General features: G+C 40.7%; 1 protein-coding gene across 3 annotated transcripts in view; it reads left to right on the top strand.

The window, feature by feature from the left end:
- Positions 1–20,319, top strand: part of ARHGAP21 (Rho GTPase activating protein 21) — a 193,480-nt gene that overhangs the window by 104,198 nt on the left and 68,963 nt on the right. For all 3 annotated transcript variants that reach the window (XM_054020709.1, XM_054020710.1, XM_054020708.1), the window contains 2 exons: positions 7,296–7,388; positions 12,790–12,868. In XM_054020709.1, coding sequence (XP_053876684.1) covers positions 7,296–7,388; positions 12,790–12,868 — 172 coding nt within the window. The remainder of the gene's footprint in view (positions 1–7,295; positions 7,389–12,789; positions 12,869–20,319) is intronic.

Genomic DNA, 20,319 nt, shown 5'->3' with positions numbered 1-20,319 from the left:
GGAGTATGGGGGGAAAAAAAAATCCACATAAATAAATTGCAATGATTTGGATATGTATATGTGCATATTTATTTGTTTTTCCTAAAGTAAATTAACATTTTAGGAAAAATTGTCAGAGCAGCCACCCGTAAGAGTGGTGGCCGCACTCTGAGGTTGTGAGAACCCCATTTAGAGGAGCTGTTTAGTGGTAACGTTACCTAGCCAATTGGCTCTTTTTTTCCCTTCCATGCCTTGTAGAATGCTGTAAATATCTTCTTCATCTGTGGCATCCTGATATTTAGTCTTGCTAAATTCTTACTTAAAGCAGAATACAAAGTAACTTCGGGTTTCTTGTGGAATATAGACTTTTTTTCTTCCTGTGTGATCTTTTGGTCTTGTTTGGATTCTGAGGTTCTGTGATCCTCTGTCTTGTTATGCATTTTTCAGCATGTCTTCACTTCAAGGGAACTTTCTGGTGGTGCCTTGTAATTGGCTTTATTTAAATTATTTTCCCCCAAACACAAAAAGCCACTGATATTTCCATGTTCATGTCCCCTCACGCCCCCTAAACACAGTCTGTTATTACTTTAATTCAATGTCTGAAAGAACCTATTTGACTTGTGATTTGGGTAGTCTTTTACTGAATCTTGTTGTGTTAGAGCTGCATGAGTTGTGAAATAGGTACTTGTGCCTTTGGATTTAGTATCACAATCTCTACTATTTTGTGTTTTTATGGAAAAGATTTCATATTGTGGATAGTTGAGAACATCAGGACAGTTTTATTCTTTGCAGCATAACCTATTGAGACTCTCCTACTTAGTATATGGGCACATTTTACAGGTTCCAGTAACTTGTTGCATTTGAGTCTCATTACCGGAGGACCCTTATCCTGACCGCTGTCTTGGGTGCAGATTTGGTGGTAGCTTGTGAAAACTGGGAGCCATTGTACCTTTTGGTATCAAGTTTATGCTTACACAACCTGGTCTATGTTTGCCTTACAATTTCAGTTGAATGCAATTTATTTAGTGCAGCTCTCCTACAAGGGTTGAGTTTATGGAATATATTTTCACGGCTCTTTTCATAATTTCTGCCACTAATGTCTCTGACATTTGATCTGCTTGTTATATTTTAACCTACAGTTTTAATATTGTCATTAGATTCTCATTTCATAGCCAGAGCTCTGACTACTCCATGACATAGTGGGACCAATTTTCTCAATGGCAATATTAACTTATTCTTTTTCAGCAAAATATCCCTCATTTTCATGTCTACAAAAATATATAGCTATATTTTTTTGACATAAAAATGTCATGATCAGTGTTTTCACCATGACTGTTCGAAAGGATATGTTTTTTGTTATGGTTTTCAAGCAGCACTGTTCCACTCCTGAGGCTGTCCAGCCCAGAATGTCCATCTCCTCCTCATGTATTCCAGGGAAGGGAGGAGCTTATAGCTGGCTTCAGCACCTTCTATATGCAGGCCTTGACTGCTATACTCATCTCCAGGTGGCTGAGGTGGCCAGCATATACCTGTCTTCTACTCCCTAATTACAAGCTGAACTTCAGTTCCCACTCCCTAGTGTACTGCTGCCTAGCTCCATGGAATAATGCATATAGAATGTACAGTAGCCCAATACATTCCCCACCCTCCCCCCAAGGAAACCTGCAGGCAGGTCCTAACACAGCAGGGAGCTAGAAACCAAAATGTTAGGCACATGGCTGCTGAAAAATAATGGATTCTTTGGCAGAAGTGCTGAATTCTGTGGCATCTTAGGGGAAAAGCTGGCTAATGCCTCTTTCCAGGAAAAAGTTGGTTCATGCATTGTGGAAGCATACAAACCCTCCTATGATCTCAGTTGGAGGAAGGAGTTGACTATTTTTTTTTTTTAGCCTCTAAATGTCCTCTAGAGGCAGACAATGAGTTTGTTTTATTATTTGAGAATTGTCGTCTACCCTTGCTATTTATCCAGGTTTTCTAAAGGCACTAATCACTGTAGTTTCCAATCACCTCCCAAAGAGTTAAAAAGCAAACACGCAAATGCTCCATGGCCTAATTTTATTGCTTTATTTTCTCCCTGCTCTCCTCCTACTCCTTATCCCCTTTCTCTTTTTTCTTCTTTTCTTTTTTCTCTAGTTCTAATTCCTCTCTTCTTTGCTGTTGGGAATATAGAAAAGCTAAGATGAAGAAGAGTTTTATACTTTTCTGAAAGCCATCGGGTTTCTGATTACTCTAACCATTAGATAGTAAGCTTCAAAGCTTTTGCCCTCTTGCTAGGAGCCCTGTCCTCTCTTCTTACATCCTTCACTCTTAAGGATGACTGCTATCATCGTTACTTCTTGATTAATGTAGGTACAGAGTGAGATTACTACTCAGCTAGTTTCTCAATTATCTTGATCAAGAATGGGAGTTTGCTGGGGTGGTAATTGTCAAGGCCTGAGTCAAGAGAAGGTTTAAAAATATGTGGCATTAAGACTCTAATCAAAGGTGCCTCATCAAAGGTGGCCTTTGATGATTTTTACCAATAAAGGTGCCAGATGCTCCAGATGCATCTTTCCACAGCCACAGTGATCATGGGTCTGTGTGATGGGGTGTACCAGGCTCAGAGGTCCCCTGCTGTAGACCTCAGGGTGCTACCACACCCTGTCTCCAAAAAGGAGCAGTGGAACTGTCCTCCAAATGGCCTAGAGAGGCTGCATGGGAAGCAGCCAATCAGAGGGAGGCTGCGGGGAGTAGCCATTCCAGGCCCAGGCGGCCTATACAAAGGAGCTGCAGTATAGAACGGGAGGCAGTTTCTGCTTGGAGCCATAGGAGCGAGGATGGTGTTCCTGGCTGGCTGAAAGGACTGCAGAACCTCAAACAGATTGGTTGCTGTCAGGGACCGGGGTATCAAGGAGGAGCTCCTGACTGGTTGCTGGAACTTGGCAGCTGAAGCCTTAAGGCGAGGGTGAAGGGGTCGTGGGGAAGTGGCCCAGGAAATTGTAGCAGCATCGTGAGTAGTCAAAGGGATGCAGCGAGTGGCTGCTATTTGTAGGGTCCCTCAGCTGGGACCCAGGAGTAGTGGGCAGGTCCGGGACCCCACCGGCCACAAGTGGAGGGGCTAAATTCTTGAGGAGGGAGTTGAACTGATCCCAGAGAAGACCTTGAAGAAGGTCAGTGATATTGGACTTTAGCGGACTTTGGTACACCCTCAGAAGGGGACCTGAACTGTTGAGCGACTCAGCTGGAGAACTGGGGTCAGAGAAGTGCCCAGAGAGGGCGAAGATGCCTCCAGGGAGGGAGTCCTGGGGGAACGGACCGAGAGCTGTCCTTACCCATATGCAAAGTACGCAACTGCGAAGGGGACCCGGAGATTTGGGGCACCAAATTTCCTGGTGCCCTGCGCAGCTGCGTGCTGCTCCAGCCCCTGCTCCGGCTCTTCCCCAGGGCCCCAGCCTCTTCCCTGCCCCCACTCCCCTGAGGATTCCAGAAGGGGTCGGGCCTGCACTCACCGGTAAGTAGAGCGACCGGGCCCCAGCCTGCTCTGCTTCACTCCCCTGGCTCCCAGCTGCGCTGCTGGGGGGCGATTCCCCCTTCCCCCCCAAGCCTGGGAGCCGAGGAGCAGAGCAGGCTGGGGCCAGGTCACTCCACTTCCCGCAGGAAGTGGCCAGCCCCCGTCCTCCACGGAGGCCTGGGGCCAAGCCCTCCCCTGCCCCCTGCAGAGGCCTGGGGGGGGGGGGGGGGGGAGAAGAGCTGCGTAAGGCACCAAATTAGCTAGGGACGGCCCTGCACGGACCCATACCAGGGCCAGGACTGTTTAAAGACTGAGCCCAGGAAGGGCTACAGGAAGAGCCGTACCACCCGAGGGATACCAAGATAGGCCTGGACTCTTTATCCTGGAAGGGGTTTGTTTTGTTTGTGTTCCATATATAGACTGTGTGTGACTTGGCTGCAGGGCTGAGTTACAGAAGACCTAGCACAATTACAGAGACTGAGTGGAGGCACACGCACTCTGCCATGGAGCACTTACAAGAGGTAAGTGCCACCCTGTTATAGTCAAGTATCAGAGGGGTGGCCGTGTTAGTCTGAATCTGTAAAAAGCAACAGAGGGTCCTGTGGCACCTTTGAGACTAACAAATGCATCTGAAGAAGTGAGGTTCTTACCCACGAAAGCTTATGCTCCCAGTACTTCTGTTAGTCTCAAAGGTGCCACAGGACCCTCTGTTGCTTTTTACCCTGTTATAGTGCGAATTACAGGTAGTGATGCAGATTCCTTCCAGCACTCTAATATCTGGCTCAGGGAAAATACTGAATGCTGTAAAGAGCTGGGGAGGGGGGGGGGGCTGTCTGAGCATGTGACTGCTGCTGTCTGGAGAGGGGGCATTTGGGGTTTATTTGATCTCTGAGACGCTTGTTGATAGTTATTCACATGGAGTGGATCTGGCTTCTGAGTTTATGTGGATGCAATCTGAACTGAGACAGTCATTCACAGACCATTTTAAAGTTCTGTGGTACAGGATTTACCTGCTGCAGTGGCAGAAGAGAAAAGAGATTTTAGTCTCAGCTATAGCCATAGCCTAGGATTTTAGAAAACCTTGTTTTGGAGTTACCAGCTTCTGATCAGGTTTTCAAGTATTGCCACTTGTTTCCTTCCTTCCTGCGTCATCTGACATCAGTATCTAAGACCTAAAGAGATCTAAGGGTCTGAAGGTGCCAGTCTGTCTGGCAATGACTCATGAGTGATCCAAGTGACCTAGTCTTATTTATATTAAATCCATTTTACATTGCTCTAGCAGTGTACAGCAGCTTTAGTGCAAATAAGAATTAGTAAGATGCTACAGGCCTAGGTCTTCCACTCTTTGGCTCTTCAGTTGTATATAGATTTTATTGAAGATGCTCTGGAATTTATCTGGGACCATAAATCTACAGGGGCAGACCGTGATGATAGTCCCTTCTTCCAACCTGTGTGCCTGCAGATTGATCTTGGTTTGAAGGAGGTAATGACCTTCCTGGGAAAAGGGGTGAGTTTCTAATCTTTCCTATTTCCATTTCTAAGCCAAAGAGTTAGTCCTGTGTGAGACCAACTTTGTGAATTGGTCCCAAGAATACCTGTGAAGCCCAAAGTGGAGTGTTTGTGTGTAGAAGAGGCGGTTTTTGGCCACCATCCGAGATACTGTCGGTGTAGATGTTAATCCCCTGTCATGATGAACTTTGGGGACTCCACTATTGTCAGTCAAACTCCAACTCTCCAGGGAAGCCTTCAATATCTGAGCTCTGTAGATTAGTATGTAATCTCCACCGATTTACAGATATGGTGGATACCTGCGAAGGATTCTGTTTTTCCAAGGGATCCTTCTCTTCATTTGATGTTGAATGGGAGTGACATGGCTGCCTGGCCCCTTGTTTTGTGTATTCGGATAGAGACCATGTATAGAGTGACTTGGGAGGATGGGGTGAGCCAGCATTGGGCCTCTGCTGCCAACTAACCAGGAATTGGTTTAAAAAAAAAAAAAAAAAAAAGGACAAGATGGGAGCCTTGTCTGATAAAAGGATGTGGATGTCAGATCTGTTGACTACTGAACTTTCATCACATAATATGCGTTTCAGGTCTGAGCTATTGGCTGTGTTGGTGTTGTACTTACCTGAAGGGGTGGTTATAAACTGAATGTACTATATTGGTAGTAAGTATCTATCTGTTATTTTCTTTGAGTGTATGTTGATGTTTCCAGCATTGTTTTTTCTTTTTTCTTCTCAATTATGAAATTGTGTGACTTGGGGTAAGGGAGGAGAATGGCAATACTGATGGTCATGGGATCTGACCCTACAAGAGATCACCCATTTATAGGTGCTGGCCCCTATAAGCAGCTGGAACAACTTGTTCATGTCCTTAGCTTGAGCAAGTCAGTCTTTGCCTTGTATTTTGAGCTTGTCCAGACTAGAAGTATTAGTGCCTCTGAATGGCCATAAAAGGTTTAGCAATGTTTTAATGTCTATATTTTGAGCAGGTGGAAAATGCCAGACGTAGTAGGTATTTCTCCATGAAGACACTTTCTTGTCAAAACTGTAGAATAAAATGTATTATAGCTGTATCTTGCAAATCACATTATAAAGCACTCCAGGAATGTTCAGCCAGTTGACTGCTAGACTTCTGACGTAATCACTTATATATAAAAGTGATCTTCTTTCAAAAAGCCAACTTTCTTGATTGTCCTATGGCAATTTAAGGTTTTATTTGTGGTTCTGCTATCACTTACAGTTGTAATTGCTTTTCATTGGGAGTTCAGGGTGCTCGGCAATTTGCAAAATTGGACCATTAGGACTTGTTTATTTCTACACTGTGTGCCAAATTCAGAGGCAAGTCTAAGATGATGTAATTTACTATATTTCACTCCAGCTCTGTTGATACGTTACAGTTAAGACAAAGAGGGACTCTGACTTGCATCCAATAGATGTAACTTGTAGTACGCTCCATCTCCTCATTTTAATTTATAAATGCTAGTCAGTTTCCTGCTGCATCCTACTGGACCAAATGCAAAAGTGATGTGTAAGAGGGGAAGGAGGTGGGGTATTCATGTTGCTTGTGAGTGTGCACAGTGAGGAGGCAAGAAGATTATAAATTTCACCAGTTTAGACTCCCTGAAACAAACCTGTGAATGTCTGTCTATGAACATGTAATATATGTACAATTTAGATACACAATCACTATGATTAACCTTGGTATGCACTTTGCTTTTTGAACTGCCATCAAAAACAAATTTTCAAAGACCTTTGGTCAGCTCTTGTCTCAGGGAGCTGTGAGTTGCTGTTAGTCAGTAGTTTGGGGTTTTTTTATGGTGCTCTCAGGATACTACAAAGTCTAGCCCCTCTTTTGGAGAAATACCTCATTCTCCCCCCCCCCCCCCCCCTCAAGTTATAGCACTGTAATTCTGATTGTGATTTCAGTTAGTATGGTTTCATAAACCTGCCAGATGGGAATCTGGGAAACAAGGGATGTCCCTTATTGAATGCCACAGTCACCAATCTGAGGATGGAATACGGATGAGATGAAAAAATAAAGCTGAAAAGTGTCAGTCTTCTGATATATTCATGTACTACAATTTTGCAACTACAGTTTAACAGACAGTTCAAAGATCTTCAATCTAGCCAAAAGAAAGCAAATGGTTTCAAATAGAACAGATGTTAATACTCTATTTGCCAAATTAATTAAGAAATAATTTGGATCCTAATATTTAATATGAAGATGAATATGGCATGGTTAAGTTTTTTCAGAATGGTTTTTACAATTCAGCATCATAATACAGCTTAATAAAATATATTTCAAAACATGTGCTTTTCTTTAGGGAAGCAAAGAAACAAACTGGAACCGATGGATACCATATTTGTTAAGCAGGTTAAAGAAGGTGGACCTGCTTTCGAAGCTGGATTATGCACAGGTGCTGTTCTTTTATAGTGCTAATTTAATATAAACAAAGCTATAACTTTTCTATAGTCTTGTCTTTCATCTTGATTATTGTACTTTCTGGACTCACTCTCACCTCTCCTCCTGTGGACTGCCCAAAACATTGCTACTATAGTCTTCTTTCAGTCCCACCACTCTGACCACACAATTCACTCCTTTGATTATTTTTCAGTGGCTTCCTGTCTCCCTACCACAAACTCATGCTCCTTTTCCTTGCCTATAAAGTGTTACATAATCTTGCCCCCACCTTAATCTTGGCTCCCATTTTATATTGCTTCCTCTCTGTCTGCTCTTCAGTCCTCTGTTTGCTGCTGCTTTACATTTTTCACAGTCTTTTCTTTTATGCTGTCAGTCATGTTACCACTCCACCTAGCCATTGAGCATTGTCACCAGATTTGTCCTCTGAGTGCCCTCTCTTCTGTCAGACCTCTACATCAAACCCAACTTTTCAAGCAATCCTTTTGCTCTTCTTCAGCTCTCCTATAATACCCTCACCCTCCTTTTCCTGAATGGTTGTCCTGTATTTTTCATATTGTTTTGGGGTTATTTGTTTTAATGCCCCAAACCCCCAATCAAGACTGGGGTCCTATTGTGACAGGTGCTATACAAACATAAAGGAATATGTGAAGAGCTTATAAATAATATAAGACAAGGGACAAGTGAGTGTGACAAACAAGAGGGAAAGGATGAGGGAAGACCAGGGCTAAGAGGAGTTTACATGTGGTTACGTAGGTTAAGTGCATAACTTGATGGCTTCCAAATCATTTAACCCTCCGCCTTCCCACTCCTCACCTATTTTAAAGCAAATAAATACACCTCTACCTCGATATAACACCAATTCGGATATAACGCGGTAAAGCAGCGCTCCGGGGGAGCAGGGCTGCGCACTCCGGTGGATCAAAGCAAGTTCAATATAATGCGGTTTCACCTATAACAAGGTAAGATTTTTTTTGGCTCCTGAGGACAGTGTTGTATCAAGGTAGAGGTGTATGAGCAATCCCCATTTGGCCCTCTCCCTAACCATTATTTTGCTTGTTTTGTCTGGTTTAGTCCATACATTTTTTTGAAGCAGAGAATGCATCTCATGCTGGCAAACACTCCTGGTCTCGATCAGCCAAAGTTGTACTTTATACCGATATAGTAAAGACCCCCTAGTCCCCACAAGCAAAACAAGCTATACCAAGATATAACTGTCTGCGCTACATAATTCTGCCTGCATGCCTAAATTGATCAGGCTCTCACCTCTTCGCACCTGTGACCAAGATGGCTATTCTGGCACAAGCCTGGTGTAGATTTAGCCTAAGTTTTGTAATAATTTGTGATTCTTTATTTAAATTTTTCAAGAAAGAAAATGTTTAGAAGGAACAAAAATACAAATTATACAACTACAGATTATGTAGCCGGATACCATTGTAAATGTGAATTTCTGTCCTTAAAAGCATGGCAAACACTATCCTACACAAAAGCAATACATGTGTGTCAGAGAACACCGCTGACCTGGCTGTTGAGATATTTTTTTAATAATAGTGTACATGTATTAATTGTCTGGAATAGGGTAATTTTGTACGTTTTTTTTTTCAAAAGAAATATGAAAAATAGGGCATTTAAAAATCTAAAAAATCACAGTACTAACTTTCCAGGCTCTGCAGTACATCCTATTTTTTCTCCTCACTCTAGTATAGTTTTACAATAGCAAGCATTCTCTGAGCAACAATAGCATCATTTCATGCTGGTGTATAGAGAGAGAGATGTTTCGGCTTGATAAAGTGCAACTTTATGTTGAAGTTGTACAAAGAGAGCATGTTACTTTTCTGACGGAAGATGAAATTCAGTATTTGCCATACTGAAAAGGATAAAATCAGTACAGAGAATATTTTATTTTCAGACTTATTAATTTTTTTTTAAATTACCTGTGTCCTCTTAAGGAGACTGCTGATAGTCATAATATCTAATTAGGCCATGTTGCCATTTCTGTTAAAAACTTTAGATTGAAATGTATTATTATGGCTGTATCTTGGAAATCACATTATAAAGCACTCAGAGAATGGTCAGCCAGTTAGATTGCTCAGCTTCTGACACAATCACTTTGTATATAATGGGATATCTCATTTTGTGGAACCAACTTTTCTTGGGTTGTTCCATTGTTACATACGGTTTTATTTCATTTTATGGTTAAGCTAAAGAGGTTAAAACATTTTGAAACCTAATATGAACTGAAGTAGTTACATTTCATTATTTTTGTCAGTTTGTATTTCATTGCTGCAAGGCACTTCTTTTGTATTATTGAATGTCTCATTCACAGTTTGATTGGACAGAAACACCCAGTTTGTCAGTGGATCAGTTGCCTGGAAAAACTAAATGTGGCTTGCTGTAATATAGAGACTTGTGACAATCTTGTAAAATTGAATGAAAGGATATCCTAACTGCAGAATGGTTTAGTTTAAACAATTTTCATAGTTATATGTAGTTTTGTATTCATAAGTCTAATTGGGTTGTTGCTGAGCAGGTCCATAGTTCCCATGTTTGACTCTCAAAGCGTTTTACCTCTGAGATTACATCTGAGAATCCCAAACATAATAAAAAGCAATTACGATATCTGTAACTGTAATGGGCCTGATTCTCCCATGCTTTGCCCCTTATGTACACCTAAGCAAAGCGGGTATAAGATGGTATCAGAACAATGTTTTGCACTCACTCAGCACAAATGTAAATGACTCCACAACATACAAGGCAGGAGAGAATTGGTACCAGTGTGTTCAGATTGATTCAAAATGTTGCTAAAAAGTATAGAGGTGGATTTAATCATTGGATGACTGTAACAACAACTTTTACCTGCTTCTTCCCACAATAAGCACATTTTCTCCTTCTGTCTATCTACAACAGAGCAAAGGCTCTTCCACCTTATAATCTTCCTTCAATCACTCCGTTCCTGAGGCTGATTCTGTTATGAGTGCCATTTAAGCTTCCAGGCAATTCCTTTTTTGAGTCATTGGACACTTGCTCCAAGCTGACCCAAATCACTTCTGCTGGTTCCCAGCCTGAGAGCTGATTTGAAAATATGGGGAGAGCAGGCTGGAGATAAAAATTCCACAGGAAGATGGGTGATATGAGGCAATCTAAGAATGTTCATCATTACTCAATATTCCTATGTGAAAACAAGAAGTACCAAATAAGTGGGCAAGATTTGAAGCTATGATTTAAAAAAAATCAGTTCCTATTTTCAGAGCCAAAGGGAAGGATCTGATGGTATTTGGAAGAAGCCCTGCAGTATGGCCAGGAGTGGATCTAGTTTTTTTTGCCGCCCCAGGCACGACAGGCAGTCTGCCTTCGGCGGCATGCCTGCGGGAGGTCCCCTGTCCCGCGGATTCGGTGGCTTGCCTGCAGGAGGTCCACCGGTCCCGTGGCTTCGGCGTACCCGCTACCGAATTGCCACCAAATCTGCGGGACCGGTGGACCTCCCGCAGGCAAGCCGCCGAAGGCAGCCTGACTTCCGCCCTCGCAGCAACCGTCAAGGTGCCCCCCACGGCTAGCCGCCCGAGGCATGTGCTTGGAGCGCTGGTGCCTGGAGCCGCTGCTGAATGTGGCTAAACTTCTTAGAACAGGATTTAAAACCCCTAAGTATGTAGTTCTTGGCCTAAATAATGACAGTTTTTATCTGTAATTTTTTTTTGTAGCTTGAGAATGATTCAAGCATTCCAGACTAAATTGTGGCTTCAGAAAAATCCAACACCTCAGTGGAATTAGGTAGGGAATTCACAATGATCTACCTACTTATCTGGAGCTTGGCCTTCCACTAGCCAAGATTACTCATCAGTCACGTGGATTACCAGCAGAGAGGATATTTGGCATCAAATTATCTTATGTAGTATTGCTTCTTGTTCTTGCTCACCTTTGGGAAACTATTTTAGCCAGCAATACCAGTTCAGCAAAACAATCAGCTGAAACAAGGACCCAAATGCACTGTTCACAAAGTTTTACATTTGTAAACCTCCAATATGTAATCCTTTGTTAATCATGTGTTGAAAATCATATGTACAGTCTAAACCAGTTAAAAAAAAAAAAAAAAAAAAAAAGGAACCATTAGGTCCATTTCTGGAACTCAGCTGGGTTAGATCTTCATGCAGAACTTTGTCCTCAGCAAGATGCTAGCAAGTAGAAGAGGTCATCATTCAAGAGTCTTCAGAAGTCATGCATTCCAAAGAGTCTCCAGTATATATCTGTAATTGGTTAACTTCTGCTACAGGGTATTCGTATAGGGAAGATTCTATCTAAGAAAAATGAGTTCTTCCTCTCTACGTTATTAGAAGAGTTCAAGTGGCCTTTGCTCTTGTTTCAAAGCTTCTTAAAAGTTGTTGTCCTTCCTTAAACATTTTCTATTTGTTTGTTTGTTTTTTTGAGAGAAGCCCAGGATGTGCACATGATTACTTTATAATTCCTATATCGTGTAAGGGGTACAGCCTCTTTTAGCTCTGTTGTGATAGTGAAGAGGTTAGTTTCTGTTTCAAAACTGAAAAGGAGCCCACAGTACACAGATCTCTCATGTTTCCTTTATGTTAAGTTGCCATCTACCTGTGGTTGAAGAGTGAGAGAAGATTATAATCCGTAGGACCCAACAAAACTACCTGGAAAAGCTCAGAGAAACTGTAGTTCAATTCTAAATTTGGTCTAGATGGCACAGAATTAGACCACTGCACCATGTGGATAGATAGTTTGGACATCAAAAAGCTGAAAGTATCATGTAAGTGACACTAGCATTTTAAGGAAAAGAAGGAATTGGAGCAGTTTTAGAAACAGTCTCCTTATTGCTGTCACTGCTATATTCTAGAACAAAAGAAAATTGTGGTGCCTGTTGAAAGGACAGGTGCTACTGCTGGAGGTGTTCTGAATCCAAAATTTCCTCTTTTTTTTTTTTTAAGTTTCTAAACAAAAGCTTACTTGTAAATAATTTTTTAAACATATTTCAATATCGAGAAGTATCCCTCAAAAGTTGTTTTGGAGGCCAAATTTTTAAACTAGCCTCTTATATTGTTTATGCCTGCTTGTGTGTTCAAAAGAGCATTTGTGTGAGCAAATGAGTTGTTTAAGGGATGTAATTTGGGAGCATAGAATTAAGTACCACATCTGAATATTTGGCAGGAAAATTTTAATTTTTATTTTTTATATACACTATCTACACATAAAGAAATCTTTTTAAGCAGCAAAGAATATGCTTTTAGTTTGTTTTTAAAGCAAGCTAAACTTAAATTCATTACGTTAGTGGTCCTGATTGTGAAGTACTGAAACATCCTTTTAAAATGAATAGAGAAGAATCCAGAAAACTGGAATAGAAACAAATATGCTGTATGTTTAACTTTTTATTTATTTTTTTCCCATAGGTGACAGAATTGTAAAAGTTAATGGAGAGAGTGTTATTGGGAAGACATATTCCCAAGTAATTGCTTTAATTCAGAACAGGTAAGATATTTGTAAATTAGTCAATTTTGAGTGCCAGCTTAATATATTGGTGCTAGTGAGGGATGACTATTGCATGATTCTGCAAAAGTGTGTCAACCACTGTATGTGCGTGCAAGTTTGTGTGTATGTATACATAAAAAATAAATCCCTCCTGCCTCCACAAACAGTATTGTACTCATAGGAATTGGTGTACTGGATCAGAGCATGGTCCATCTAAGCTAGTATTTGTCTTTCACAGTGACCTACACCAGATGCTTCAGAAGTATAATAAAGGAATAATAGTGCAATAATCTTCCCCTCCATGAAAGTCTTATTCTAATCCCTAATACTTGGAGATTGATTTTAAAAAATGAAGCATGAGGTTTTATAGCCCTTCAAAATTTTTGTTAGGATTAACTGTTATAATTCTGGATATTATTGTATACAGTGCTATTGTAGCTATGTTGGTCCCAGGATATTAGAGAGACATGGTGGGTGAGGTAGTATCTTCAGTCTGAAGAATAGCTCTGTGTAAGCTCAAAAGCTTATCTCTCACCAACAGAAGCTGGTCAAATAAAAGATACTACCTCACCCACCTTGTGTCTCTAATCCTTTTTTGAATCTTATTAAATTCTTGGCCTCAATTACATTCTGTGGCAATGAGTTCCACAGTCTAGCGGTTTTGGAAAAAGGATTTCATTTATCAGTATTGAAAGTGCCACCTTTTATTTTCATTGAATGTCCTCCTGTTCTTGTGTTATCAGACAGCGAGAAAGGAAGCGCCTGATCTACCTATTCTATTCCATTCATTATTTTATATATTTTTCCATGTCTCCTCTTATTTGTTTCCCCTGTAAAGTAAACAGTCCCAGTCTCTTCAGACTCTTTTTGTTGAGAGTTTTTCCCATGCCTTTATTCATTCTAGTCACTCTTCCCTTCTAATTTTGCAATATCTTCTTTAGATGGAATGACCAGTATTCTGCAAACAGGATTCCGGATATGCATACCTTTCTTGAGTTGATAGTTAATTTAGAGCCATATGAGATGTATAATTGAGATTTTTTCCCTCCTGTGTGCTTTACTTGGCATTTATTAACATTCAACTTAGTTTTCTATTGTATTGTCGATTCATGTAGTTTGGTTAGGTTCCTCTAAAGTTACTCAGTCTTCTCTGTACTAGGCTAACCTAAATAACTGTCATCTTTTTAAATTTTGCAACCTTGCTGCTCACTTTCTAGATTATTATTAAAAAAACTTGAAACAACACATTGTTACCTTTTTTGCCATGATGAAAACCAACCATTTATTTCTGTTCTTTTCCTGTCTCTTAGCTAGTTTTTTGATACAAGACAGTATTTTGCCTCACAGCAGTGACTGCTTAGTTTCTTTAGTAGCTTCTTGTGAGGGACTTGGTCATAGACCCTTTGAAAATTAAATTACATCCTCCAGTTCGCCTTCATCTACTACTTTACTGACGTTGGAAAAAAAATTCTTCTAGATTAGTGAGAGATGATTTTTCTTTTCCGAAACTGTGTTGGTTATACCCTAGCATAGCATGATTTTCCAGATATGTCAATACCCTGATTTTAATTATAATTTCAACCCAATTAAGCAGATATAAATGGAAGGCTTACTGGTCTGTAATTCCCCCAATCACCCTTAGAAATATTTTTAAATATATCATACAATAGCATATTATTTATATCAGCTGTTTTTAATGAGACACAGCATATTTTGGTACCAGCTCAGTCGCTTCATATTTAAACTCCTCATTTTAGGATGTATACAAGTCTTGGATGTATACAGTCTGGGTCTGGTGGCTTATTGCTTTTTAAATTATCAAGTTATTCCAGCACCCCTTCTTGTGGCACCTCAATTTCTCATAATACTTCATTGTTATTTCCAGAAAAGATGTAAACTGAGTTTTGCAATGTAGATGCCTATCCTCATTACTGAATGCTATGGACTTCAGTAGTGTGGCTTTTCCTTAATATAGGACCCAAACTAACGCTTTGATGTCAGTGGAAAGGTTCCCCATTGACTTCAGTTTGTTTAATCCACATGCCTTTTGACTTGGAGAAGTCAACTGCATTCATCTAATGGTTTTGAGGACATGCAGCCTTCTCTCTCAGCCTCTGGTAAGAGATGGTAAAGTTTGATTTATACACATCTACCCAGATATAACGCTGTCCTCGGGAGCCAAAAATCTTAACCCCCCCCCCCCCCCCAGAGCGCTGCTTTACCGCATTATATCTGAATTCGTGTTATATCGGGTCGCGTTATATCGAGGTAGAGGTGTACTATATATTCTTTCTGGAAGATGAGAGAATAGTTCTGCAGAATTCCCAGAGTGAATTGTTCCAAATGACACAAGTCCTGAGATTGCTCTTGAATTTAGGTCTTGCGCCATTTACCAGTATTTGCCAACCTATCAGATTGGCCCACCAAAATTGGATCTTTATTCACTTGCATACAAGCAACTTAGAGACGTGATGGGCATTAATGAAAAAACCTGTAAGAGACACAAATTATTTTACTAGTTACGTTGAAAATAGACCAAGAAACAGGAGATCAGTATGCTGATTCACAGTAATGATTTTTTAGAAAGTCATTTGGGGGTTGGAAGAGCCACAACATTGGTTCTTCACTTGTAAGGTAACTCCCTTCTCTTCATGCGCCAATATATATTTATTCCTATATCTGTAATTTTCACTCCATGCATCTGAAGAAGTGGGATTTTTACCCACGAAAGCTTATGCCCAATTAAATCCATTAGTCTTTAAGGTGCCACCAGACTCCTCGTTGTGTGTGGATACAGACTAACACAGCTACCCCTCTGATACTTGAACATTGAATATGGATTTTTACAATCCCTCCTTGCATTCTGTTTCCTTCTTAATTTTTCATAACATAAATGTATTGCTAAAACCTTCAGAACTATACACAAGATTAACATTAGCCACCAAAAAAAAAAAAAAAGCCCATAAAATGTGGATCTTCACGCTGGTCTAGATTCTGTGTCTTAGTGCTTTCATTTTGATACCTCTTCTGATGCTGAGTTTGACTAAGAATAGCAAATAACCTCATTTCTAAGTCATATTTGCTTGATCAGTGCTTTCCATAGACATCTCTAAGAATTAATAATGTTGTACCTAATATTTTGTTCAAACTGTCACTTCCTTTGTGTGTGATGATTCCGATCAGCATTATATAAGTGATAACCTTGCATACACTTTCATGAGTGTTAAGAAAATGAAGAAAACAGTTTAAGATTTCCTTAATATCTTGACACTTGCAGTGAATATTTTGAGACTTACAGGTATATTTTACAAATTATGAACATTGGGAGGTCTCAAACCCCTCTGCCACAAGGTTCCTATAAATTAACAATCCCATTTAGATGAACTATTTTGAGTGAAGCCTCTTCAGTGACATTTTAGTTTACAAATGTTGGATTTCTTTTGGTGACTCATTGGAAATTAGTCTTTTAAATTTTATTTGAATAGAAGAAAAATCCCTTTACACAGTGCAGATAAACAAGCATGAAATATCGCTTGGTGTGAGAGTAGGAGAGTGGTTGATATTCTGCTATATGTAAAAAGCCCCCCTATCCTCTATAGGAGCTACATGAAAGAATTGGGTTTGTTTAGTTTGAAAAAGAGAAGACTGAGAGGGGACATGATAGCTGTTTTCAGGTATCTAAAAGGATGTCGTAAGGAGGAGGGAGAAAACTTGTTCACCTTAGTCTCTAAGGATAGAACAAGAAGCAATGGGCTTAAACTGCAGCAAGGGAGGTTTAGGTTGGACATTAGGAAAAAGTTCCTAACTGTCAGGGTGGTTAAACACTGGAATAAATTGCCTAAGGAGGTTGTGGAATCTCCATCTCTGGAGATACTTAAGAGTAGGTTAGATAAATGTCTATCAGGGATGGTCTAGACAGTATTTGATCCTACCATGAGGGCAGGGGACTGGACTCGATGACCTCTCAGGTCCCTTCCAGTCCTAGAATCTATGAATGGGAACTTTGCATTATCAGCTACGTGGCTTTCTGATATAGAGTCTAAGGTCCTGATGTTGAAGTTGGATCTGCATAGATGAACCCTTGCATAGGTGTGAACCCTTGCATAATTTGCTTCATGGGGCTCTGCACGAGTCCTAAGGTCAGTTCCAGTACTGAAGTCTCTATTTTTCAGGAGCAATAATGTAAAACTACAGTACCTCTCTCCCTTCCTCCTTTTCCAACTGTTAGTTTAGAGTTGGGGGGGCGGGGGGGACATCGTCAAACAATACAACAGAGTATTGTTAACACTGTTGTTTTTAAAGATTAGCTTATAACTTTACAACAAAATTTCCCATTTTATTTGATAATATAAGCAGTAAATTTTTATTTTAATGTGTCAATAGTCATGTACTTGTTAAACTTGTGTTCTAAAAAGTCCTGGAAACTTATTTTTGAAGGCTTATTTTTATGGTTGTTTACACACTGTTTCTTTCAGTTTATATCAATCTGCTTCTGTAATGATAAAATTGGTTTTAAAAGTAAAGAAACTGTACCATTTGGCTTAGTGTACTGTACATTTTCAAATGAATATTATAGGAAAAAAGCTTTTTGAAATCTAATTTCCCACATTATCCTATTTTGAAATCCCACCTTTTTGTCTGTAGTTAGTAGCAAATGGATAAATGAACTACAGAACAGAAGCATCTTTCATATGTAAAGAATAACTAAGCATATGCTATGCCTTCAAGAATGAGGCTTTTCTTTTGTGGGAAAATAAGTTTTATTAAACTGAGTTCTGACCTTTTGTTGAAACTTGAACAAACTGGATCGTCTGTGCTCTGGATCTGAAAGTCCCAGAGAGAGAGAGAGAGAGAGAGAGAGTCATTCTCGCTCTCTGCAAGGACATTTTGTTTTCTTTTGAAAATGGTGGAATCTTGGGTTTCTCCATTTTCCAAAAGAAGGTGCATGGCATTTATTTCTAATGCCTTTAAAGTTGCCCTGTCGTTTTTAATTTTTGTTGACATTCCATTTCAATGCAGTAAGCAGCAATTTTTCCAGTAAATGTTCATCAGCCATAGTTAGGTCACATAAAGTAGGTTTCAGAGTAGCAGCCGTGTTAGTCTGTATCTGTAAAAAGAACAGGAGTACTTGTGGCACTTTAGAGAAAGCTTATGCTCAAATAAATTTGTTAGTCACTAAGGTGCCACAAGTACTCCTGTTCTTTTTATTAAAGTAGGTTGTAGATCAGCTCTAATATCCTTGCATAAGACAGTCAAGACATACTGTAAAACTGACTTGGAATCAATTCAGCCTATTGTTTTAGTGCAGAGTGCCTTCTCTGATGCGAAGATAAGGATTCGTATCAAGATCTGTGCACATCAGGAAATGCAATGGAGACTCTTAGGGTACCTCTACCCAGCAAAATAAAACAAAACACCACAGCAGTGCTTCTGAGCTCAGGTCCACTGATTTGGGCTTGTGCTAAAATAGCAATGTAGACACTCTAACTCAGGGTGGAGCCCAATCTCTAAAATGTGCCGGGGGCAGGCTCTCGGAACCCAGGCTCCACCCCGAGCCCTAATGTCCACATTGCTTTTTTTTTTGCCCTGCAGTGCAAGCCCTAGTCAGTAGCCCTGGGTTCTGAGACTTGCTGTTGCAGATCTCTTTTTGCAGTGTAGATATATTCATGGTTCTTGAGTTGCCTTAGTTTTTGATAGAGCTCATTGGCATTGTTTCCAGAATAACACGTTCATAGGATTTGCCTTTGTTTGGGGAATATGAGATTACTGTTTCTCTCTGGGTAATTTCTGAACATTAGTTTTGGACTTGCTGCATGGATTACATTTTTATCATTTCTGGCTGTCTGACCCATCTTTAATCCATTTTCAGTGTGGCATTGCAGACCCATATGTACCTATGCCTTCTCAAACCAGTGGACTGTTACTTGTGACTTTTTTATCTTAGTTCTTCCGGTGGGTTTAGTAATCCAGATATAAAGACCAAAACTTAACATGAGATGCCAATAAATAGCTGGCAATTCACCCATTGTCATATGTCTCTTCTGAATGACTGTACAAGTTTTAGCTGATTCCTCCAGGGTAAGGTTGAAGCACAATCATGGGATTGGATGGGGATGCTTGCCTTGCTACTGCCTGTACTGTCTTCTCTGCCAGTTTTCAAGACCCCTAAATTAACTTTCTTGAGAGTGGGTAGTTTTTCTTGTATTCACGTATTTGCAACTTTAATTTTTGTCCAAGACACCATAGGCAGGTACCATAGTTCGTAGGTATCCCCCAAAAAGCAGATTTAAAAAAAAAAGATAGTATAGATACAGTAACTCCTCACTTAATGTTGCATTTTTGAGGAACATAACTATGACTTTAAGAGAAATGATGTTAACTGAATCCAATTTCCCCATAAGAATTCATGTAAATGGGGCAGGGGGGTTAGGTTCCAGGGAAATTTTTTTCACCAGAGTGTAAGTTTTAAACAATTTAAAACTGTACACAGCAATGATGATTATGAAGCTTGGTTGAGGTGGTGAAGTCAGAGGGTGGGATATTTCCCAGGGAATGCCTTACTGCTAAATGATGAACTAGCACTCGGCTGAGCCCTCAAGGGTTAACACATTGTTAATGTAGCCTCTCACTCTACAAGGCAGCACAAATGGAGGGAGGGGAGACAGCATGGCAGACAGAGAGAGACACCCTGTGTGTGTGAGAGAGAGAGAGATGTGCATTGCCCCTTTAAGTACACTGACCCCACTCTAAGTACATTGCCTTTTTAAGTAGATCAGCAAGTTGAGACAGCAGCTGCTGTCAGCAAGCTGCCTCTGTCCAGAGCCCTGTCGTGTCTCCCCCGCCCCCCTGCTGCTCTCTGGAAATGGGGTAAGTGGGGGGCAGGAGCAGGGGGGAGGGGGACACCCTGACAGTCTCCCTTCCCCCCACCCCCACCCCTCTGCAGAGCAAGCAGGAGGCTCCCGGGAGCAGCTCCAAGGCAGAGGGCAGGAGCAGCACATGGCAGTGGGGTGAGGGACAGCTGAACTGCCGGCAATTGATAGCCCTCTGAGTGGCTGCCGCACAGGGAACTTAGGGGAGCGGGGAGCTGATTGGGGGCTTCCTGTCCACCCTGGTTCCAAGCCCCCACCAGCTAGCTCCAACTGCTCTTTCTGCAAGCAGTGGACAAAGCAGGCAGCTGCCAAACAACGTTATAAGGGAGCATTGTGCAACTTTCAACGAGCATGTTTCCTAACTGGTCAGCAACAAAACAATGTTAACTGGGATGACTTTAAGTGAGGAGTTACTGTACCTTAGAAACATTCATAAGTGGCAAGTTGCTGTGCATATAACCACTCTTACCTGCTAGCCAAGTAAGCTATGATGGCAGATATTCTGCATTCCCATCCAGAAGATGGCCAGATTGTTTAGCTTACAAGCTAAATATGGTTGTTTATAAAAGGTTACATTTGAAT

This window comes from Malaclemys terrapin, chromosome 2 (genome assembly GCF_027887155.1).
Source record: "Malaclemys terrapin pileata isolate rMalTer1 chromosome 2, rMalTer1.hap1, whole genome shotgun sequence".
Taxonomy (NCBI): Eukaryota; Metazoa; Chordata; order Testudines; family Emydidae; genus Malaclemys; species Malaclemys terrapin.
This window is presented reverse-complemented; position numbering and strand designations above follow the sequence as displayed.